This window comes from Cupressus sempervirens, chromosome 10 (assembly GCF_028749045.1).
Source record: "Cupressus sempervirens isolate cs-2001-9-10 chromosome 10, ASM2874904v1, whole genome shotgun sequence".
In the NCBI taxonomy this organism is placed as follows: Eukaryota; Viridiplantae; Streptophyta; class Pinopsida; order Cupressales; family Cupressaceae; genus Cupressus; species Cupressus sempervirens.
Genome location: NC_143127.1, coordinates 919,244,969 through 919,270,717, shown reverse-complemented (window position 1 = coordinate 919,270,717; position 25,749 = coordinate 919,244,969). Strand labels below are relative to the sequence as shown.

Genomic DNA, 25,749 nt, shown 5'->3' with positions numbered 1-25,749 from the left:
ATGGAAAAATGGTCTGAAAGAGTCACGTCAGGGAGCGAAGTGACAGGCAGTAGAATCGTGTGAGAAAAAGGAAAAAAGGACTGAGCAGAAATCATAGCACGATCCAACCTTTTAAGTACCCTGTCAGCTCCCTCTCGAAGGTTGGACCATGTGTACCAGACGCCATCAATCCGGCAGCGATGAACATTGGGATCAAAAAGACCCAACTTGTTCCGCATGTAGAACCAGACTTCTCACTCACCAGTTGACCATCGAAAAGGCAGAAGGCCCACTTTATCAACAGCCAGCTCAACCATATTGAAATCCCCGCAGAATAACCAGGTGGCAGGTGACAAAGAATCAACTAGCCACCTCTACAAGTGTGAGTGCTCAATCGCATCATCAGGGGCATAGACATTGACAATGCCAAAAGAATTATTTTGAAAAGACAACAAAATCCAAACTACTTTCTGCATGGGGTCAAAACCATGGGAAATAACAAAAGGAGAAAGTCGAGAGGAGAGGAGAGTGACAACACCACCTCGACCAACTTCATGCTGAGAAGAAAAACTAACACTATCCAGTCATATCACACGACAAGCTGAGTTGAGAAGGAACCCAGAGACTTCAAATTATTGCGAACACAGACAATCAATATTGCCAAGCCTACGCTTCGTATCACGAAAAAAATACTTTCTAGGGAGGTCTGTTAGCCCCTACACATTCCATGAGAAAAAATTCATCATAAACCAGCTTGCATATTCTCCTCGCCCTCAAGCGAAGAAAAACTATTATGCAAGAAAGTAGAGAGTTCAAACAAAGAGTCACCCAAAGTGATGGCTCTTCACTTATTACCTTCAGGGTTGTGAGAGCGATGGGGAGACGAATAAGAAATCATAGAAGCTGCTTGAGGTGCCGAAACCCAAGTAGCTCAAACCTTCGGCTTAGCTATCCCCTATAATGCAGGGTTTGAAACAGGTGACAGCGTCACAACCAAAGGAGCCTCTGGTGCCGAAAGCACAAGAGGAGTCATACTGGAACTAGGATGGCTAGGTTCTTGAGAAATAAAGTTTGGCTTAGTAGTGCCCTTGCCTTTCTTGACAACCATTGTCCACTTATCTTTTTTAACAGTTGGAGCCGGCTTGGGTTCCTACAGTAGAGAGCGATTCTGCTCAAGAAGAGGACAATCCTTGATCTTGTGACTCGCAAATTGATAGCAAAAACAAGTATTCAAGAGATTTAAGTAAAGAACCTTTTGAGAAAAGGTGGTAGGACCAATATGAATTTTCATAGTCTCTTTGAGGTCCCTAGAAAGGTCGACCTCAACATAGAGCCTCTGCTGAGGACGGGCATTAAAAAATTTGTCTGGTTCCACACAAATGACTTTGCCCATAGTTTGGGAAACTTCAGTGAAAAATACCAGCAAGGGATGGGCAACCCAGGGAACTGAACCCAAACTGGAACCCTAAGTTTGCAGTCATCCGAGACGCAAAAGTCTCGAGACCATCTCTGGAAAATGAGCAGAGACGAGCAAACTATCCATGGCCTATGGCTGAAAATACTCTCGGCCTGGGAGGGGTTACCAAAACGAAACAAGAAAAAACCCTTCGTGAGGTTTTGAATCCCCTGGAAGGACCTGGCTTTGGGTACCCATTCATGCAATGTGATTTCAAATGGAGTGCGACTCACAAAATACACAATAAGGGTTTGGGTTTCCAGCCATTGGCAAGTAGATTCAAAAGTAGAAATATTCATAACCAAGTTGAGAGGAATTACCTCGTGAAATACCTTGGGCACAAATTTGCGTGGGCGTTTGCTCGACGGGGCCATTATCGCATGCAGCAGCAACTCCAACACCAACAGTAACTGCTAGGCCGGAGAGGGCCAATGTCATTATAAGCTAAAATAAATTCCTGCAGTAAATGGAGAATAACAAACAGTAATGCAGAAAGGGCTCAGACGCAGACTGTACAAACCCTAGTAGAGCTCATTTCCTTGCATAATTAGGAAAGTAGTTTCCAAGAAACATATTTATACATATAAACAGCTATCATGTTAAAATTCTCTCTCTCTCTCTCTCTCTCTCTCTCTCTCTCTCTCTCTCTCTCTCTCTCCACACACACACACACACACACACACACACATATATATAGCTATCATATCAAAATCCATTCCTGTATATATGAACATATTTAAATATATATAAAAATAGCTATCACATTGACATCCATTCTTATATATAGGGGCACGAAAGAACATGGCCATTGGAAGGCATGCATTTGATAAATACTTTGTACATAGGTGCTTGTCTTTATGTCTTCTCTCTATAGATTAAATTTGTTTTTTTTGTAGGGTTTTTAAAGGGTTTGGACTGAATTGTCATATAGATTATGGTAAGCATGGAAGTAAAATCGTTTTACTTAAGAAACTATCAATGTTTGGCATAAGAGTGTCTTCCATGGATTTTTTTTATTAAAATTAATAACTATAGTATGAGATGTAAAGAAGCTTTAGTTATGTGTTATATAATTAATATGTCTTTTTAATATCTGATAATAGATGATTGATTTTTAGCAAATATTTAACTTTAATACAACATATATGTATAAGCTTGAAGAAGAGATGCATAACATTGTACTTGTGCCCTTCCAATGATAATTTAGATATTTTTAGTCCTTGGGATACCACTTTCTCCATTAGCTAAGTACTGAAATAAGAGTATTGCATTCTAATTAATTTTTGTGATCTGATTTCAATTAACCTCTATTGCTAGCACTCTACTTAACCTCTATTGGTTAGCCTCTTGTGCACCTCTTTCCATGTATCCTTGATCCTCTCTGATTAGATGTATCTCTTCTATCCTCTAACTCCTTTCCTTTATTCTCCTCTAATTGATTCTGCAATCCATACTCTATGATCACAACTCCCTTAGTCATCATGAAATGCTTTGTTTGCACATGCAAAGTTCTTTGTTCGCTCTTACAATGTTTTACGATTTAACTTCCTTAAGAAACTCTAGGTGAATTAAGGTTAGGTATGAATTAATGATTTTAATTCATTAATCTAGTCGCTCAATTCATCCCTTTTACTGATTGGTTGCATGTACTACATAGGGATTCTCAATAGAGATATGTTCTTATCATTCAAGATCGCAAAACAATCCTTAAGTTGGCTCAAAAATGGTCTACATAGAAGTTTGTGCCATTACAAACAACTATCCAGAATTGTATAAATTGACACTTGAAGTCTCTGATGCTCGGCATCCACTGTATCTTCAATGCTATAACTCGACTTCTGAATGACTCGACATCTATTGATCACTCAACATTTGAATCACTCAACACATATTTTCTGCTCAGCACTTGAGTGGCTCGGCACTAATTGTTTACTCGACACATACTATATATCTGGCTCGACATACACTATCTGACATGTTATGCTCGGCATGCATTACTTATTCGGCATGAACTAAGTTCTAACTTATAAATGACTTAAGTGTTTTGTCACTCATATGTCAAAACCAATCTAAGATTAACACACACACTTCTTTAGCGCAGGTCATGTAGTTTTCTCTTTGGCCCCTCTCACGAAGATTGTGTTTGATATTCTTCTAAGTTGTTTGATTGATAGTGCTTCTGCTCAAACATTTCACAAATAGTGTTGCATTTCCATTTCCTTTTTATATTACTGTAGATAAGAAGCCCAATGTTGTGATCATTTCTCCATATAGGAAGTTGTGGATTCAACATACATTTTGTGTGCGACATTAATTTATTGAGGACTTAAAATGAAAATAAGAAGTTGTGGATTCAACAAATAACATAATTTGCTCAATGCATCTGCAACTCGGTTAGTAGCTCCATTCTTATGCTTTATCACAAATGTGAAACTCTGCAAATACTCAACCCACTTCATGTCTCTGATTCAACTTATGTTGACTTCCCAAATATTGTAAAGCTTTATGATTAGTATACAACAAAAACTCCTTTGGAATCAAATAATGTCTCTACTTCTTCAAAGCTTGAACAATAGCATAAAACTTTTGATAATACATATAATGCTTCTTTTTAGCATCATTCAACTTCTCACTAAAGAAAGCAATAGGTTTACCTTCTTGACTCAACACATCTCTTACTGCACTATCACTTGCATCACAGTCAACATGAAATACATAAATGAAATCAGGCAAAGCCAATACAGGTAACTCAATAACCTTTTGTTTCAAAGTCTCAAAACTCTTATCAGCGCCATGTGTCCCCTTGAAATCTTTTTTATCTCCTCTCCTAGTCTTAGTCCTAGCATTACAAACAGAACTGAAATTCTTTATAAACTTTCTGTAGAAACTAGCGAAACCATAAAATTATCTTACATCACCCACATTCTTAGGTGTAGGCCATTGCAAAATTATTTTAACCTTCTCAAGATTCATTCTCAAACCATCAACTGAAATCACAAAATCCAAATACACAATTTTTTTTGCATAAAAGAACATTTCTTCAAATTGATTAGCAACTTCTCCTCTTTCAATCTCTGCAATACTTGCCCAACATGCTATAAGTGTTCTTTCTTAGTCTTACAAAATATCATAATATCATCCAAATAAACAATCACAAACTTACCCAAGAAGAACTTCATTCATCAACCTCATGAAAGTATTAGGTGCATTAGTCAAATCAAAAGGCACTACTAACCACGCATACAAACCATCTTGTCTCGAAAGTAGTTTTCCATTCATCACCTTCTTTAATTCCAATATGATGATAACCACTTTTCAAATAAATCTTGGTAAAATACTTTGCTCCACTCAAACAATCCATTCTCGGCCTAGAAAACCTATATTTCATTGTGATCTTGTTAATAGCTCTGGAATCAATACACATTCTTTATTCTCCATTCTAAGTGCCAATATAGCAGGTACATCACATGGACTCAAGCTTTCTTTGATCAAACCTTTCTGCAACAACTCCTGCACTTCTCTGTTAAGTTCTTCATTCTCAATAGGTGTCAATCTATATGGTGTTTTATTTGGTAAACTAGCTCCAGGAATTAGATCCATACAATGACTTATACTTCTTACTAGAGGTAAACCATTAGGTATATCTTCAAGAACAATCTCCTTGTACTCTTTTAGCAAGTTTGCAATTTCTACTAGCACTTGGCCAAAACAATCAATTTCTATTGTCACTCAACTTCTACTATCTTCGGTTACTCGGCCTCTATATGTCACTTGGTCATTACTATATTATGTTGCCCACTCACTATTGCCACAAATCGACCCTCTAGGAATTATAGCGAAACAAATTTGGTTCATTTTCCTCTTTCTCAAATTGTTTCCCATTAACCATGCAAACTCTAACATTAGCACAATTTACTCCATCGGGAGTTTCAATCGAAGGCAACAATATTTTCTTTTCTCATCACTCGAAGTGTATATTGATTCAATCTACCATCATGCACATGTTCATCATACTGTCAAGGTCTGCCCAACAGAATATGGCAACAATCCATAGGCAATATCACACATAATTTCACCAAAATAGTTTGCAATCTTGAATTTCACAACACATTGTTCACTTACTAATATTTTATGTTTGTTCTTGACCCATGAAACATGATAGGGTTTAGGGTGTCTTAAATTCTACAATTGCAACTTTCTAACCATTTCCTCTGATGCTAAATTTGTTGAACTTTCACTGTCAATGATCACTTTACAACATTTTCATGTCGTCTTAGATCTAGTCTTGAAAAAACTTCACCTTAGGACAGGTTCCTCATCAATTGTCTTATTACACAAAGTTCTCATCACTGTCAAGTTTTCTCCAACCTCAAGTCCACAAGGTGTACCCGCAAGATCTCCTTGAAACACAACATTTCTATTGCCTTGTTCATTTTCACCAAAGTGCCTACACTAAAAGGATCTATGCCCTTTTTTGCCACATCTAAAACAATTGCCATGAAAACCTCTTGTAGAATAAGAAATTACCTCTTCCTCGGTAAGAACTAGTACCTCCTCAGTAAGAACTACCACCTTTCCACTCGGTCTTGCCTTTATCATTTGTTATCCATTCAGATTTGCCCTTATCTTGCACAGAATTCTTAGATCTATCACTTTTTCCATAAGATATACCTCTGCCTCTTTGGAATCTACCACCTCCACCTCTTTGTCTTTGTTCATGCTTCTTTGTCAAGATTTCCTCAGCTTTCAAGACATTGATATGCTTCTTCCACACTTTCCAATTTCACAAAACTTATCTCATCTTGAATTTGAGATCTCAATCCATTCAAGTATCTTGCAACTTTCTCAATCTCCTCATCGACATGTCCAAATTTGATGTCCAATCTATAGAATTTCTCAATGCACTCCTTCCTAGTCATGTCTTTTTGCCTCAAATTTTGCATCTTTCTCAACAAGCTAAGTTGGTAATCAGTAGGAAGGAACTTCTTCATCACTTTGTTCATGATTTTCAGCCAAGTTCTAATCTTTTCCTTTCCTCTTCTTTGTCTATCAATTTGCAAATGCTCCCACCACAGTGAAGCATGACCTTTCAACCTAGTGACTACAATATTTATCTTCCTATTATCAAGAGTGCCTTCAAACTCAAAGAACTTCTCTATATCAGAGATGCAGTCCAACACAACATTAGTGTCCAATTTTCCTTCATAAGGAACAACTTCCACAACAGGCTTTGAATGTGCCCTAGACAACACAACAATCTTTCCTCATCTTGATCTTCATCAGGTTTTGGAATAGGGTTTAATGACATTGCTTCAGCATCACTCACATCATCGAGATATATTCCTCTCCTCTGGGTTGTCTCAATGGGATCTAATCTAGCTATAATTTGTCTCAATATGCCCATAATAATAGTGTAAGCATTTCCTCTACCTCGAACCATCTTGACAAACAAGGTCCTACAAGATCGTTACCTTTTGCAAGTTATAGATCAAATCCACAGATCTGCCACCCTACAACCAAATCCAAATTAGGGTTCTATACGATCCAATCTCCTTAAGGACGAACCTCAGGCTGTGGTACCACCTAACGCAAGGAGGATTGAACAACTAGGGCCAAAAGCACACCTAACTATCTAATCACCTTGCGGAGTAAACACAACGGAAGCAAAAAACACAAAAAAAGATCAAGGAGAGAAGGAACAACAAATATTTTATTGATTCATCAAATTATCAACATGCATGCCCAACTGTAAGGCCTTCTAGGTTACGGCCAATACAAAGATTCAACTTCAAGATCCACGATCCCTTTTAGTCCAACTCTAACCTCGCTCCTCCAGAATCATTTGCTCCAAACTTCTCTAAGTGATCCATAACCTAAACCTAAACACCCTTATTTAAACTTGCCAAAACGGCTTACCGAAGATTCTAGATCATTAAAAAATAGAAGGTTGACCTTAAAACAGTATGCACACATCCCAAGTTAAGATCTTTGCATTTAATTCACAATCCAAATTAATTACATAAGTCGGCTCAAACTAAGAACCAATGACAGACAAACTTGGTCAAAGAAGGAACCGAACATCAACAATCATCAAGTTCACAGCACATGAAGGAAAACTTGGCCACCAAAGCACTTGTTCAACACTGGACATCTCGGCCAACATTGAACAACTCAGCCAACATTAAACAACTCGGTAGCAGCTGCAACTCGGCACTAACAAGGAGAATGAACAAAGATGAGCAGGATAGCAAGGCAACCCAAGATGCTCCTGCATCATAAGTCCAACCATGGGCAACCTCTACCTTGGCATAGAGAGAAGATTCAACTATTCGCAATAGTTCATCTTCTAATGACATGGACACATGATTCAACTGCGTTTATTTCATTCTGAATGTATTATGGCTAAATTGTAGCTCTGATAACATGTTAAAATAAGATTGTTTTGTCATTTGCAGTAACTTGTAATTACCCTATCATATTTTTGTGTGTTTCAACTTACTATACTAATGAATATATATGCGATATAAAAAAGGCATGTCTCTACTCTCTTGCTAATATATTAACTCACATTAGTTATTGTTTTAACATATATTAAAATTGATATTTTCTCAATATATTAGCATGATTATATATATATATGACTGAATTATAACATTGACAGTGCACACAGATGTTAGATGAATCAAAACAGCACTAAATCTGCTATTATGGAGAGACTAATAATCTTGTATTATATGCAAATTCAACCTGTTTAAACAAAATGGAGCATACTTGGCAACTTTTGCATAGTCCTGGTATAAGCTTCTTAAATGTTTATGCCAGTGGAAATTAATACGTATTCCTAAGTATGAACTCCGTGAAAATATATGCCTCCAGAAGCTTACTCTTCTGGATGACCTAAAACATAAGTCCCAAGTATCTCCCAGCTGAAATCAGAACCCCAACGGCCACAATTTTCAGTGATCACCCAATTCTCAGAATAGACTCCTCAGGAATCAATTTATCACAATCATCAAAGCTATCTGACTTTGCTTCATGGTGGACCATAGTATGGGGGAGCTCCCGCCATTGGTGTTCCTATCATGGGCATTCCAGGTTGGATAGTTTGCGGGAGTTGAATAGCTGCATGTGGTGGAAATTCAGAGTTTGGGTTGTACTGTGTTGGTGCACCCACTCCATGGGGCATAGACAATCCTGTATACACAGGTTGTGTTGCAAATGGATGTCCATATACTGGTTCTGTCACATAAGAATGCTGTGGAGCATATGCAGGTAGAACAGCGGGGTACACTTGTGGGGAAGGACCTGATATATGTTGCCTTGGATAGGAAGAAAACTTTGGGTTTACAGTGCCATAAACTGGTGGAACCTGTGATGCCAACTGGCCTTGAGGTGATGGTGCAGCCTGTGGCATTGTTCTCTCCTTCTGACCTTCAATTGCAAGTTTTACGGTAACTGATCTTCCCTGCAATTCAAACACAGTACATGTTTTCATATTTCATGCTGCATAAAGAGAGAAGCTCATTCCTTAACACATCTGAATTGCAATTATGAAAACCTGCTATTACTTACATCAATATTCCGGTTTTTATCTTCAAGAGCTCTCTTCGCTGCTTCAATAGTCTTGAATGTAACGAAAGCAAAACCCCTATTTGGCATAAAACTTATTAGAATTAAAATACAAATGATTCAACTTCCTGACATGCTATTGGAATAGATTACATTCCAAATGAGCCCTTCACATAGAGCAATTTTACAAAATACGTCAACAATTTTCCTTTCAGATAACATCCCATTCAGTTAGAAAAAAAGGTATCCTGCACTTATTTTTCGATTCCGCTAACCTCCCATCCAGTTAAACAACACACAACTAGCAATTTTATAAAAGACTTAACACTTTTCCTTTCAGATAACATCCCATTCAGTTAAACAAAAGGTTTCCTAAACTTAATTTTTCCTTTCAGCTAACCTCCCATCCAGTTAAACAAAACACAACTATCTCTGGCACTTGATTTTTTATACCTGGATTTGCTTGAACTCTTGTCATATGCAACAGAACCTTCCTCTATTTCTCCGTATTGTGAAAAAATAGATATAAGTCTTTCATTGGATGTCTCGTATGAAAGGCCACCAATGTACAATTTCTTCTGGGACTGGTCAGCAGCTTGTGCCGAATTTGTGCCGGCAGTTGCAAGATTGCAGACTGTAATTCGACCCTGCAATCCCATCTCACACCAAATAAAACTCCAAATAGAAACAAGCAATGCATCTTACCTGAATTTATTACTGTGTTCAACTTCAAACATTGTTAAAATTTGAAACAAACCATAACTAACAATGTCCATAAGAATATTGCAGACAAAACATCTATAATTTACTACTTTAAACCCAGAAATTAATTATCTCCTTGAAAATAACGTTCTGATACTTTGTACCTAACAACAAGTTCTAACTATTGTAGATAGCAGCAATATAAATTATTCATACCTCTGATGTTCTTCTATGTAGAAGCCTGTTATCATCTTTAGCAGAGATTCTATCTTGACTATGGTGATTACCATACTCATCATGTATGTATTTGTTTGGGAGTTGTAATGGCTATTGCTGCTATTGTATTGTGCTCCTCTTGTAACCGCCACTGCTCAGCTAAGAGCCTTCGTGGAATTCCTATCGTGGTCAGCTGTTTTGTTATCTTCAGTTCTCTTCTTTAATTTAAACCTACTTGATCACCTTCGTAACTGATATGTATGCAATGACTTTGCCTCATGGACGAGATCACTTGGCAGCATGGACTTGCCATGTGTTGCATTCATCAGTTCGTGTTTAGAGCTGTCACTGATTCATGTTTAGAGGTGTCGTCGGTTCATGATGCCCATCCTTAGGTCTTCCATGAGAGACTCTTCAGTTTGAGGTGATGTCATTGATTTAAGTTATGGAAAAACAAAAGAACAATAGATTATCATGGCATCTTTATACAGTTGGATTGCACTATCATATTCTAACAGATTGTATGAGTGGTGGTCTATGGAGTGCTGCTTGGAAGGTAGTGTATCGAGTGCTCCTTGGGTGGTTGTGTATCGAATGCTCTTGCATTCTACATCTTCATTTAGTGGGAAAGTTTCAGTGATTCTATGTTGAGTCTGTATAAATCTTTTTTCTGAGAATATGTGTTGAGATCTAAATCAATGGTATTGTGAATAAATCTGTATGTGTGATCATCATGTCTGTTATGAGAATTATATCATTTGTATTGAGTGAGGCTGTTATTTTTCTGAATCCACAGTGAAGGTTTTATCTGTGAAGGAAGCATTTCAGGCTTATTGATTGGCTGTCAAAGCCATCAATAATTTTGTATTTATATTAAGAGAACTCAATAAAGGTATTATCTTTTTCTGGGCTGGGTTTTTCACCCTCAAGTAGGATGGCTTTCCTAGGGTAAATCTGTATCTCAAGATTTTTCACCCTCAAGTAGGATGGCTTTCCTAGGGTAAATCTGTATCTCAAGATTTTATGTGATTTGACATTCCTATTATTTATTTATGCTAGAATCGTTCTAGAAAACTTTACACCAACTACCTGCATAACCTCCATAATCAAACTAACAACATTTCAAAGATTTAAAAAAAGGAGTAAGAAGTTATACAAAGTTAACTTCAACACATGTTTTGGTTCACATGAAAGGCAGCAATGTTCCTTTTAGTCCACAACTTAAATACGAAATCAATATCCAGCCAAAATTAATTTTTACAAGAATAGCAAAAAACACAGGCATTAAACATAAAACTACACAGATAATACAACTAAACCAGCATTTGACATGTCTGATGTCAGACATGAGGCAATTAAGGTGATACAACATTCAGTAGTAAGATCCAATAAATCAAGGACTGTATTACTTAGTAAAACCAATAAATAAAAAATGCCAGTGCTAATCATAAAGCTTACACTAGTAGAAAAAAATGTTGTAAATGTCTAAAAGCCAATTCATATACTTACATCAATAGTCTTGCTAGGCTCCTTCAATGCCCTTTCAGCAGAATCCATTTGCTTAAATGTAATAAAACCAAAACCCCTTGGCTTTCCAGTTGCCTTGTCAATGATGACAGCTCCCTCTTCAACTTCTCCATACTTTTCAAATGCCTGGACAAAGAAAGTCACAGATACAATCACAAAAACTAGATTTATATGTAAACATTACTTACCTGATTAAGCCTCCAAAAAAATAGTTTTCGATGTTGGGCAAAGAAGATGGAATCTTCCAAATTTATGTGAAACCAAAACAAAGAATAGCATAACTTCCATGCATCCAGATCACAAAAGAACAAATACACACAAAACCAATGCTTAACACAACTGTGAACACCTCAAACTACACACTAGAGCCATTACAACTAAACGACATGATACTCAGAATCTGCAAACATACAAATCAAAAGCAAGCAGTCAATCATGCACTCACTTCACGCAGAGTTTGTGAAGAAGTCTCCCAAGACAGTCCACGCACAAACAGCTTCCGATGAGCAGGGTCCTTGCTTGCAACATCCCTAATGTCATCTGCAACTACAGGGTACAAACAACCTCTGCAGGATACCACCACAAGCATTCCAGTCAATCCATTCCCAAGCAATAAGCAAGACAAACAATCCATGCAAAAATGAATGGAATAAAAATTAAAACACTTACAGTCACATGCAAAAGGAAAACAAGAAGAATAATCTGAAAGCTAGAAACATGAATAATGCATCATTGCATTCAACAAGCAACAAAAACTGCACTCTACCAAGCGTAAAGCACATGACAGCAGCAGGAAGCTTTTAATAAGCTACAAGTAAGAAATCTGTAACAATGTTCTTCTCAAATAGGACTGGCATGCAACTGTTGAACTAAACTTTCCTTCCAAAAAATGATCTAAAAAAACATTACAGAATTTCCTTTCTAGTAATATGCAGAGAAAAACATATGATTCCATCAATAGATTTGGAATCCATAGAAGGAAATATATTTTATTTTATACACAAACCAAGAATTTTCGTTTTAGATATATGCAATGCATATTATAATATCACTGAACATAGAAATAAATTCAATGGCTATACTAAGTACTAAACAAGTAAAAGATGAATGTCTCTCGATGGGAAAATAAGCAAGTTACTACCACTATAACTTACAAGTAAAAGGAAGGCCATTGATAAGACAGGTCATTGCTCATGAATCTTGGATTGTGCACAACAAAGAAAAGAAAATGGTAGGACCATCAGCAGCAGAGCACTAGTCAAAAGTTTCACTTACCTCACTAATTCAACTGACCTATGCAGTGATTAGCCATGCAGTACCCAGCACATAAGTTCCATTAATTCCACTTCATTAAAATTCAATTTTCAACTCATATATCCAATAACAGTCCTCACATAGCCAAAAAGTTTATTTTTAATAAAGTATATTAATTGATCAAAAGCTTCAGGTACAGTTGCAAGTGCGAGATACAGATACTGGTACAGCTAATGCCTGTACAGCAATTTTTTTCCCTTGGGGTGCGGGTATGACTATGTATATAAGAACTGTGAAACTCAAAATTGCCAAATATTTAATAATGAAATATTTAAATAGCTCATAATCATAATTTGTAAATTTGAAAATACTTGTCTCAAAATATCATGACACAATAAAAAGTCAAATTACAATCAATTTTTAATATTCATGTTTAGTGATACGAATACAGGTATGATTATCCAGTACATGGATACAATCATACAGGCAACAAAAAAAATTGAGGGTTTGGGTACATGGGTTCAGGTATGTCTGTGTGTGTGTGTGCGCGCGAGCGCGCCCGCACATGTGTATTTGTGTGTGCATGCGTAAAAATAAATTGAAGAAATATACAGAATTGAATCATTTCATAGTATGATATTTCCTCATTATCAATGCCAAATGCCAAAGATTGTGAATGTAAATTAAACTTCTAATCAGACTGGTATAGGTTTTAAAATTTGCAGATTAAAATGCAATAGGTTTTTTTTGTTCAGGTTAAGATAAGACTTTACTCTTGAAGGAATCGGTATAACAGAGTGTATGTAATACAAGTGCACTTTTGAAAATGCAATTTATATTCAGATCTGCTAGTGCCGGACTTCACAGTGAGAGTATTTGTTGATTTCTATATCTCTCTTGAACTTATCAGCTGGGTATAAATATCTCCTCCGATAGACATATCATAAAAAGGTGTGTCATGAGTGGACATGTCTCATGTCCGTTCATGACAAGACTTTACAATTAAACAAATAGTTAATGTTAATCATAACCAGATTTGTTTATACACAACCAAATATTCCTCTTAGCAAATCGATGATCTGCTAGTGCATTAATGGATCATTACTCGAGATCCACAAAGAGGCTTAACATATGATCTGTTTATATAAACTCATAAGATCATATTCGATCTAAGTCAAGAGAGAATAATTATAATCAGAATCTGCCAATACCGACTGTAGTATACTTGATCTGCATAGAGTTTCGATTTGAATATAAGGGTGGTAGTTTTGTCTTTAAGGTTTTGTAATGATTACACTTATATAGCAATAGTCTATGTATGTATATCAGTTTCACATAGTGAACTGATATACATGCGTGCATGCACACGTGTGTAATCAGTGCAATCTATCACTCTAATATCTGACCAAAGCTACTATGTATCAACACTCCCTCTTAGCTAGGTAAGATAATCAAGTGTATATCAATAGTAATACCACCTAACTTGTGATATCAATGGATATAAAAAACATCAAGTCACATGACATTCTTCTTATATCCAAGTTATGGTAGGTGCATTAACATCAAATCTCATCATGTCTACCATAACAAGTCATGGCATATCCACAGATGTTATGTCACATAATATCCACCACGATTATCTCATAAAAGAACATTATGATCTTCAACTAATATCAAGTCACATGATATCTATCAAAATGTCCAAGAGATACTAACTATCATGACATATCTACAAATATCAAGTCACATGATATTCATCATGATAGTAAATATTGTAAAGTCGTCACCTTGCAATGTTAGATACAAGTGTATATTATCAAAATGATCGCCACCTTTCAGTAATGTACACAGAGGGACAATAAAGTCATTGAGTCACACTATATCAGTACAAAAACAATTTTGAGACTTGGTCTCGGTAACTTAGATTTAAACCATACCAAGTTTCTTTCTAAAGTGTTCAACTTTAACTCTGGAGAGGCACTTGGTGAGAATTTCTATTGTTTGATCACTTGAACTAATATATTCCAACTGGATCACATTTCTTTCTACCATATCTCTCACATACTAATGAGGAATTTCTATATGCTTAGATTAATCATGGAACACTGGATTCACTGAAAGCTTAATACAACTTCAATTATAGAAATGGATAGTTGTATGTTTTAGGGGCTCACCAAATAGTCCCACAATCAACTTTCAAAGCCATATTGCTTCTCTAGCTCTCATAAAGGCTGCCTTTTATTTGGCTTCTATAGAACTTTGTGCTATTGAAGATTGTTTCCTGCTTATCCAAGAAATCATGGCTGATCCCAAACTGAAGCAACATCTTGATGTGCTTTTTCAATCAATCACATTTCCAAGCCAATCTAAATCAGAGTATCCACATAGATCGAGGCCAATTTTCCTATATTTGAGATCATATCCAATAGTACCTTGAAGATGCCTCAATATATGTTTTGCAACAACGAGGTGTATCTCCCGTGGTTCACACATAAACTGACTCAAAGTATTCACTGCATAGCAAATATTAGGCCAAGTGTTAACCAAGTACATCAGTGATCCAATAATCTGTCAATAAAGAGTAGAATCTTCAAATCTGGATTATGTTGCTACCTCTTTAACTTATGTAAGTTGGTTTCCATGGGTGTTGACATCGGTCTACAATTTAACATCCCAAATCTTTTCAGAATATCAATATTGTATTTTCCTTGATTCAAAAGAATACCATCAAGTGTTTGCTAGACTACCAAACCTAGGACCTAGTGTAAAATACACAAGCCCTTCATATCAAATTCTGAGACCAAGTCCTTTTTACATTGAACAATAAGGTGATCTTCTCCTCTAATTACCAGGTTGTCAACATATAGGATTAGTATTAACATATCACCTTTAATAATTTTAAAGTAGAGATTTAGGTCTGCACCATTCTTTGAGAAACCTAGTCTCATAAGATAGTTGTTGATCCTTTCGTACCAGGCTTGGGGAACTTGTTTAAGTCCGTATAGGGCTTTCTTCAATTTGCATACATGTGAGAAGCTGCATTACGGATCACAAAACCTTCAGATTGTTCTAAATAGACTTCTTTGATAGTCCCCTTGAAGAATGCAGTTTTCAAATCCATCTGGTGTATCTTCCAGCGTTTAGCTGCTACAATAGCTATGATTTCTCTAATAAAAGTGTATATGGAGACAGGTGAAATGTCTCTTCATAATCAATACCTTTCTTTTGAGAGAATCCTCTAGTAACAAAACATGTTTTGTGTTTCTCTATACTGCCATTTAGAAGAGACAATCGATTTCTCTTTAGGCCTAAGTACTATATCCTATACATCATTTTCCAAAATGGATTGATACTCTTTTGTTATGGCATCTTTCCATACTTGATATTTGAGAGCTTTTATTACACTAGTAGGTTTAGAGTTTATGATTTCACTCGTTAGGACCACATAGCTTGAGAATCTATTAGGCCTTTTACTTTCTTTGAAGGTTCCTTTGGGTGTCGTCTTAAATTGGAAGCACTTCAATTTAATGACGATTTCACACCCATTTAATGCAATTCCATCATTTATTTGCATTTATCGTCTTTCTTCTCATTTCCCCTAGGCAGAATTAGGGTAGGACCTAATTGATCCTCCTTGGTGTTTCTTTTTATGGAGTGAAACTCGAGGTAGGATCTAACCACTTGGGTCCTCCCTTGCTTTCATTCAATCACTCAATCTATCTTTTGCACCATAATGGATTTTTCTCGAAAACTACACCTGATTTTCAAAGACTGGGACCTATTTCAAGACCCTGAGGGAATCCCGTGTTGGGGCCTAGTTAGCAGGGATGCAGAGTGTCCTTGCTTGCGCAATCAAGGACACAATGCATCCCTACTTGGGACCTAATTTGGGTTTGCTTCTCAAGTCCCAAGTTTGGATTGATCTTTGCATTTATCCTCTTTTCATCTCATTTCTCCTAGGCAGAATTAGGGTAGGACCTAATTGATCCTCCTTGATGTTCCTATTTCATGGCGTAAAACTCGAGGTAGGATCTAACCAATTAAGTCCTCCCTTGCCTTCATCCAATCACTCAAAATCTATTTTCAGCACCGTAATGGACTTTTCTCGAAAACTACACCTTGTTTTTAAAGACCGGGACCTATTTCAAGACCCCAAGGGAATCCTGAGTTGGGGCTTAGTTAGCAAGGATGCAATGTGTCCTTGCTTGCCCAATCAGGGACACAATGTGTCCCTGTCCCTGCTTGGAACCTATTTTGGGTCTTCTCAAGTCCCAAGTTTGGATTGCTCTGAGGTGTTAATTTCAAGGTACAATTGACCTGCGAGAGATAGTTATTTTGAGTTCTTTATAAACCCATCCATTTGCCTCATTTTGTATCCATCAATCATATGCATAAAGGATCCATCATTCACATGCTCAAGCTCTCGAAAACCCTTCAAGAATTCAAGGCATTCAAGCAAGTTCTCCATTGAAGATGAAGGATTCGAGCATTCAAGCAAAAGAAGAGATCTAACATTTTCAACATTCAAGATCTCCCTTCATGCATTTGGAATCCTTTACATTCATCTCTCCAACATCCACATTTATTCCTAAGGCGAATTTCAAGCACATTCATTCATGAAGATTTTCATTTACTTTGATTTCCTTTCCTAGGGTTTTTGAAGTTGCGTTAAAGCTATTAAATCTACATACTTGATTACATTCTAAAATCAAGAGTATATTCATAGATTTACATGGTTTTATATCAGACCTACTTCTACTACTTGCTAGCATTCTCTATTTTCTATCTCAATTTCAAGTTAATTCTTAAATTGAGGTTTGACTAAGGCAAACACCCCAACCCCCCTCCCCCAACAACAAAAAAAAACCCTTTATTTTGCAGGTTGCAAATTTCAAAAGGAAGAACCGGTTGTTGAGCAGGGATGCACTACATCCATGTTGCCTAAAGTCATCCCTATTAAGAAAATCCGACTCTACCAAAAAGCCAAGCGATTTATGGGCTTTGTGGATCTTGCAGTTTTCAATCTAGATCGCGGGATTCAACACTTTAAGAGGTTGTTTGACAACCCTTTTTCAGGTTTGTATTTTGCAAGGTATATCATCTTTCCTTCTCCATCTCAATACACTTTTTCATTTCTTTATATTTCAGCCTTATATTGCATATCTACTTGCCCAAAACTCTCTTAAGGTGGAGGTAAGGAGAAGTTAGTCCAAATAATTCACACTTTTGCACTATCTCACAAATTGGCAGTTCATTTTGTGTTAATTGGGCCTACATTAGGAGGTGAATCTTGATTTTCTCCCTACACATCTTTGGTGAACCCAAGACATGACAATTGCACTTTTGATTTTGTTGTTAGATTGCTTTTTTTGTTCAATTTTGGAGTTAAATTTCTTGGTGTATCCAAATCTACTTGTTTGCATTAGTGGTATTTAGATTTCTTTTTGCATTGTTTTCATATACATTGCCTTTCATATATTTGCATTTTGAAAATACAAAAACAAATTGCATTTCATTCCAATGGGGTTTTTATCTTTGTTTTCAAGTTTTATTCATGAACTTCATGATGTTCTATTTCATGTGTATGATGAAAAATTAGTTTTTCCTGGCATTGATTCTCATCCTCCCCCCCCCCCCCTCATGATGTTCCTACCCTTGACAATGCTATTATTTGGGATGAACCCTTGGATAAGGAAATGGGTTACTCTATTCCTCACGAGACATATTTGGATAGTGACATGGGTATTGCTTATAATGATCAACCTCTATGCATATTCCTTCTATAGATGAGGCCTTGATGAGTTTTGTTAGTCCTTTTTCTACAAGTGCCTTCACTATAGAAGATCCCACACTTGATGCTTCTTCTTCCTTTCAAGACATGTCTCAAATCAAATTAGGTCTTGTTGAAAAAAGATAATCATTATGACCTTATTTCACCAATCTAACCTTAGATCATAAGGAGCCTAATCACCTCAACCCTATAAGTGGCTTATCAACTCTTCAAAATAGAGAAAATTTCAATTTTACACCACCATTATACATTCTTGACTCTGTGAATCAAACACCTTTAGTTAATGAGTAGATGCATATTAATTGCTTCTCTTTACATCTCCATCTAATTACACCTAAGAGATCTACTATGTTTTATTTCTTGTTTTCAGTTCATTGCTTATGTTATGTTTCATATGACTTGCTATGATGAATAATATCTATTTCATGATTATTTTACTTGATGCATATATATCCCTATTATGTTGCTCCTTGGTTTGTGACATTGTTAGCCTATCTTTTGGGGGCTCCTTGTCCTAATATTGCAAGTAAAATAATAGTCATTTCCCTTGTCTCCTCACTTGGGGGGCAAGGGACCTATTTCGTTTTCTATCTATATTATAGGATCCATTATTCCCCTTTGCTGAATTGCTTTCCTTTTATATGATGACATATTTTCTTGCATTCATTTATTGTCATTACTTATGGATTAACATCCCAAGTGCAATCTTATGTTTGCTTGAAATTACATGTCTAGTATAAATTGAAACCACTTAGGGAGCATAACGTGTCCTCCCTCCATTGTTCAATGCATCCAATATCCTTTATGAATTTGCATTTTCTTATAGTTTAATGTTCTCTCTTGCATTCATTTATTGTGTTACACATGGATTAGCATCCTAAGTTAATCTTATGATTGTAAATGCGTTTTTATTATAGGGAATCTATCATTTAGGGCATATATTGGATTTTCTATCTCTTTTCTCTCAAGGACCTGTTATCCCTTTGTTGTTACTTTCATGATAACTAGATAGGCATAAGGTGGTATCCTTTCATCTCTCTTATCTCATTTCTCTATAGATTTGTAATATTTTATGAAGCATTCTTAGCTATGAATATGTACTGCTTTATTACATGCAAGATCATGTGTATCTGCCTAGCAAATGTCTTTTCATACCTTGGATTTTAATGTTTCTCATTTAATGATCACCTATAGTCTACTTCATATTCGATATCTTTTCTAGCATCTTATGTTGTTTGGAATCACATATCCTATGATGTTTTCTTGCTTTTATTTTCTCTATGGTGTTGCATTATTCTATAATACTTCTTGTTGGATATGGAGTTTTTGTGTTTTGTGCATGACTATCAGTTTTTGCTTACGACATCCTTATATCTTCCAAGATTTTGTTATACAATCCACCACAGACTTTTATTGCTTGCCTCGCGCTTGGGGGGCAAGATGCTTTTTATATTCTTTCTCTTTTTCTAAGAATCTATTTTCCTTAGGGTTAAGTGGAGCTTGTTTATTATGTGACATTGTTCTTTCTTTATGAAGAATTGTGTCTTGACTATGGCTTCTCCCTTTTGCAAGAGGTGTAGGTCCTATGTCATCACCTCTTCTTTCTCAAGAAAAGTTATGTCCATTATATACACTTTCCCTTGCTTTAGGTTGAAGTTTGTCATCCTTCATCCAAGGATCCCTATTCCACCTATACATAGGGGGTTGAATAGGTGCATTCTTGTTCTTCTTCCCCTCTTTTTGGAGATGTTATCTTGATCAAGCGCTCCTCCTAGGTAGATGTCTTGTCATTAAGATTTCTCCCTTTTGAGGATCCTCTTACCATTAGTGATATATCATTTTCATGATTGATTATGTTCTTAAGTTGTGAAGGTTAATGCTCTTCGCTAAGACCATAGTCTGCATTGTTTCTTTAAGGATATCTCCTTGTCGCGTGTAGAAGGTGTCCTCTTTCTCTGCCCTCTAATGTCTATACAGGGGTGCATATATACACCCTCCTTTTACATAGTTTATGCTCACAATCATGGAGTAGCAAATACGAATTCGAAGTATGGCTTAGAGTACTTTAGCCTTGGGGGCTTGGTATGCTTTCTAGGCTATCCTCAAACCTGTGCATTGTTGCTTCATCTCTTTTGCACACACAAGCACATATGCTAAATCTCATATATGGGTCACGCATTCAGATATATGCTAAATCTCGTATATGGTTAACACATAAGAACTTGCTAAATCTCATATATGGGTAACGCATTCCAAACACATTTTTTAAATCTTATATATGAGTAACGCATACAAGTTTGCTAAATCTCATACATAAGTAATGCATTCAAGCACAACATGCTAAATCCCATATACGAGCAACACATTTTTACAAGATCATGCCATGGTGATACAAAGGAGATTGATCTATGGATGGAACTTTGGTGGGTTGACTAGTGAATTGCCACCCTGTTAGACCATACAATGCCATATTTTGCAAACAGCTCTTCCTGTGATTCACAATAGGGTGGTCACTTTACTGGGTGAGGTAATCACTTCTCTTCCCCTTCTCTCTTTTGTTTTCATGCTAGTAGGAATACATCTTGAAGCTATGTTATTAATGATGTTGCTCTTGCATTTTTTATGTCATTACTTATGCTCTTGTAATGGCCTTACAGATACGATATTAGTGGGTGAGACATTTCGTCAGCGAGGTCTCTTTCACTAGTTGATTTGGGATTATTTTAGTACTAACCCCTTTTATCTCTATCTTTTAACTTGGTTTTCTTTTCGCTTTGTTTTTGCACCCTTGTGTATGGATGTGGAGTTAGCTAAGTGATGTTCTATCTCGTTGTGATTTGTCGGACTCTTCTCTCTTCTTCTCTTGTCTACTTTACCGTATGGGTTGGTCCACCCTCTTGCTAAAGTGAGGGCTAAATATATCGTCCTGAATTCGAAGGAATTCAATTTAATGATGCTTTAGCACCCATTTAATGTAATTTCATCATTTATTTACATTTCTCCTAGGCAAAATTAAGGTAGGACCTAATTGATCCTCCTTGGTGTTCCTATTTCATGGCGTAAAACCCGAGTTAGGATCTAACCACTTGGATCCTCCTCCCTTGCCTTCATCTAGTCACTCAAAATCTATTTTCCACAACGAAGCAGATGTTTTCTTGAAAATTGCACCTAATTTCTAAAGATTGGGACCTATTTTGGGACCCTGAAGGAATCTCGAGTATTTTAAGGCCTGGTTAGTAGAGACGTAGTGTGTTCCTACTTGATACCTATTTTGGGGTCCACTTCTCGGATCCCGAGTTTGGATTGATCCAAGGTGTTAATTTCAAGGTACAATCGGCTTGTGCGAGAAAGTTATTCTGAGCCCTTTATAAACCCATCCATTTGCCTCATTTTGCACCCATCAACCATATGCATAAGCGATCCATCATTCACATGCTCAAGTTCGCAAGCATTCAAGTCGTTCAAGCAAGTTCTCCTTTGAAGATCGAGGATTCAAGAATTCAAGCAATTGAAGAGATCTAGCATTTTCAACATTCAAGATCTCCCTTCATTCACTTGGAGTCCTTTACATTCATTCCTCCAACATCCACATTCATTCCTAAGGCGAATTTCAAGCACATTCACACATGAAGATTTTCATTTACTTTGATTTCCTTTCCTAGAGTTTTTGAAGTTAGAGTCAAGGCTATTGAACCTACATACTTGATTACATTCTAAATTCAAGAGGATATTCATAGATTTGCATTGCTTCATGTTAGATCTACTTCTACTACTTGCTAGCATTCTCTATTTTCTATCTCAACTTAAGGTTAATTCCTAAACTAAGGTTTGATTGAGGCAAACCCCCCCCCCCCAACAACAACAACAAACAAAAACCATTTATTTTGAAAGTTGCAAATTTCAGAAGGAAGAATAGGTTGTGGATTTGGATGCCCTTTTCATCAATCTTTGAAGATTCTGAAACTATCTCGCATTCGGAAACTCTTGAGAAAGGATGCATTGCGTCCCTGCTGCCTAGAGTTATCCCTACTAAGAAAACTAAGTCCAAAAATCCCCTTAACGTGGAGGTGAGGGAGAAGTAAGTCCAAGTAATTCACCCTTTTGAACTAGGTCACGAATTGACACTTCTTCTTGTGTTAATTGGACCTACGTTATGAGGTGAATCTTGGTTTTACACCTACACATTAACAACTCAATCCAGTATACTATGCTTTTTTCCTTGGTTGATGATAAAAGTCGACTAAATAAATCACTTGATTAATGAGTAAACTGCTCTATTTCTCAAGAAGTGTACCATTTTAGTAGTAAAAATCAAGTTTTTACATGTTTTTGTCTGTGCTACCCATTTGGACCTAGGACTTGGTAGTTCAAGTTTGGTCCAACTCAAATATAGGTCCAGGTCTAGTTTGAATTGGGAGCCATCCAAGGTCACATCCCTAACCTCTATGACTATATAGAACAGCCTGTGGACACCCCCTAACAAATTTCACTAATTTTCATGCCCAACCAATGAAACTGGTAATTTAAAAAAAAAGTCTTAACTGACATTCAACTTCGACTAAAAGCTAAAAAACACACCCAAAACCCTAAATGTGTATTCCCAACATTTTTGGGAACAAGAAAAAAGAATTTTATCTTTTTGTGAATGCCAAATGAAAATAAATTTTAAACCTTGCTTGCCACGACATGAATAGAGTTGAAGATTGATTGGCAAATGTTCTAGACTGCTTGGCATGTTATTCCTATGTATTTACTTGAGCTCTTATGATGCCAACAAGTTCACAAAGGAAGATTTTCAAAAAGGTGGTGAATTTTTTTCAAACTTTTAGTTTTTCCCTATACATTTTTCTATCGAATGAGCTCTCTTGATTTCTTTTGAATAATTGATTTGTTTACATTCTTCTATGATTCTATGACACGTGATAAAAATTTCTAAATCGGTTAAATTGCATGTGTTTCTTTTTTCATTTGTTTCAATTCTTCAAATGTGTTGTTGAATGAACTTGCTATAACGGGTATTACAATGGCAATTGGTTCAACCTCTCTGGGTCAACTTCACTTCAAAACAAATCCAAAATCTACACATTAAAATAATGTTGACATATAGCAACTTCCAAGTGTTGAGGGTTATGTTTGTATTTGTGGCGGCTGTGATGTTAGGTATTCAAGCTCATAAAGTTAGGTAAGAGGGCACTTGTGAAGATGTAAAGGAGATTTGTGCCACATTCACGGATAGGGCTTCAAAACTTGCCCAACAAAAAATGCTGTACCACTCTAGAAGCTCAAGTCATGGCATATATTAATGAGCAAGAAAAATAAATCAAGAGGCAGATCGCAGATCACAGATCAAACCAGCCTCTGTTAAAAGATTTTGAGGAATGAATCTCCCTCCATCACCTTCCAATTTTCAACCTATAAAAAACCACCCATTTTTACCACACATAAAGAAGAAACCATGGCCTTTATGCATACAAGATCAATGTGATCATTGGAAATGGCGTTGATGTTTCTATGCAAATGGATTGGCTTTCCATGTTGTTCACTTACCGCAGTGACAATAAAATTTGAAAGCAATTATTAAAGCTCCAAAAGGGTAAAGAAATCAAGTTTTGAGAAAGTTCATAGGACCTTATTGAAAGCTGAAGTGAATTATGTTGAGGATGCATTGAAGCCTATAAGGGATTCGTGGGAAAAAAACAAGAATGTCCATCATATTTGATGGATGGAAGGGTGAAAAAGATCAGCCATTAAGCGTCCCCCTAGAGGATCAACATTGTTGAGAGCAAAGAATTGTGAAAGGAAGGTAAAGAAAAGTACATTTATAATATCCCTTTCTCAAGCCATTTGGCATGGTGGACCATTAGCCTATCCAATCTGTTCCTGTAGACTATTGAGTTAGGGTTAGGGGACTCATGATGACAGTTTGAACCAGCTTTTAGTAGTGACAAGATTTTTATTAAGCTTCAGTCATTGAGATGTGCATAATGCCTTTTTTGTAATGACCCCATCTTTTAGCCTTCACGTTCTCCAAAGTCTAAGTGGAGCATAAGAGGAAATTAAATTAATTTCTTATAAAGTCATTAAATATATTAAAATTAAAAATTAAAAGCTGACTTTATATTTAATTAATTTAATTAATTATTGTATTACAAGGGAGAAGCTTCTAGAGTGTGTATTAATTATTGGAAATGTGGAAGCGTCTAGTAATTTAATTTTCTAGAAGCACAATTAGTTTTTGTATTGCAAGGGAGGAGTTTCTAGAGAGTGCATTAATTATTGGAAGGGGGAAGCTTCTAGCACTTGCAATTAATTAATGTTTTAGTTCCTTCTAGAAGGGTGAAGGAAAAGAATAAATAGGGGTGAGAGTCTCATTGTTGAGCATCGGTTTTTTGTGAATGACATTTGATAAGAGCTTGGATGTGTGAACCACATATCTTTCTTGGCAATTGGGGACATTCATCCTCTCTTGTAACATTCTAGACGTCATTCCCTTGGGGTTTGGCCTTTGGAATACATTGCTTGTACTTGATTTCATCATTTTGAGAATTAATATAATTTCAGCATCGGTTCCATCTTCAGTTTGCATTAAAAAATCTATTTCAGCAATTGGTTCAGTTTTTGGGCATTTCTAGGGTGCCCATTACATTTTTTTAGAGTGGTAGGTTGGGCACCCAATTGGTCAATTGACACTGTTTCCATTTTGTTAATGTTTGTGGATGCATTAGATGTTGGTATTATGGGAATTAATTTAGTCTAATGTATTTGATTTGAATAACATTTTAGTTATTAAGTCAGATAGAATATTTAACTTTATCATTATTTAATAAATTTTGTTATGAAATATGGGATCTAAGATAGAGAAACATTATTTCTTCTTAATCTGCAGATCTGTATTATTCTTCTTCCAATGTAGTGTATAATTCTTATTAAACAGAATTATATGTTTTACTTAACTAAGATACACACACACACTTGATAGAACAGTATATATAATAAACTTGACTGTCTATTTATAATGAACATGTTGTAGTATATAGTAAACTTGCCAATAACAAACACTAATGTTTGTATGAGTATCGAATGCAGAAGATAAATGGCTGATGTGATTGATTTTCTTTTGCATCGATATAATGAACATATATATCTCCCGGGTCATGATTACGTAAGGCCATAACCCTTACGTGGTATGACCCATGAAGGGTCATGGTCTTACTTATCCATGACTAATGTTAATTACTTACATGGTTAGAACTTA

At 36.2% G+C, this 25,749-nt stretch overlaps 1 protein-coding gene across 1 annotated transcript in view; it reads right to left on the bottom strand.

Moving 5' to 3' along the window:
• Nucleotides 1–8,140: 8,140 nt before the first annotated feature.
• Nucleotides 8,141–25,749, bottom strand: part of LOC149537006 (UBP1-associated protein 2C-like) — a 34,083-nt gene continuing 16,474 nt past the window's right edge. The window contains exons 2-6 of the mRNA XM_089806822.1: nucleotides 11,895–12,015; nucleotides 11,432–11,575; nucleotides 9,458–9,651; nucleotides 9,008–9,083; nucleotides 8,141–8,900 (exon numbers count right to left, since the gene is read on the bottom strand). Of these exons, the coding sequence (XP_089662948.1) occupies nucleotides 8,469–8,900; nucleotides 9,008–9,083; nucleotides 9,458–9,651; nucleotides 11,432–11,575; nucleotides 11,895–12,015 (967 nt within the window). The 3' untranslated portion in view covers nucleotides 8,141–8,468. The remainder of the gene's footprint in view (nucleotides 8,901–9,007; nucleotides 9,084–9,457; nucleotides 9,652–11,431; nucleotides 11,576–11,894; nucleotides 12,016–25,749) is intronic.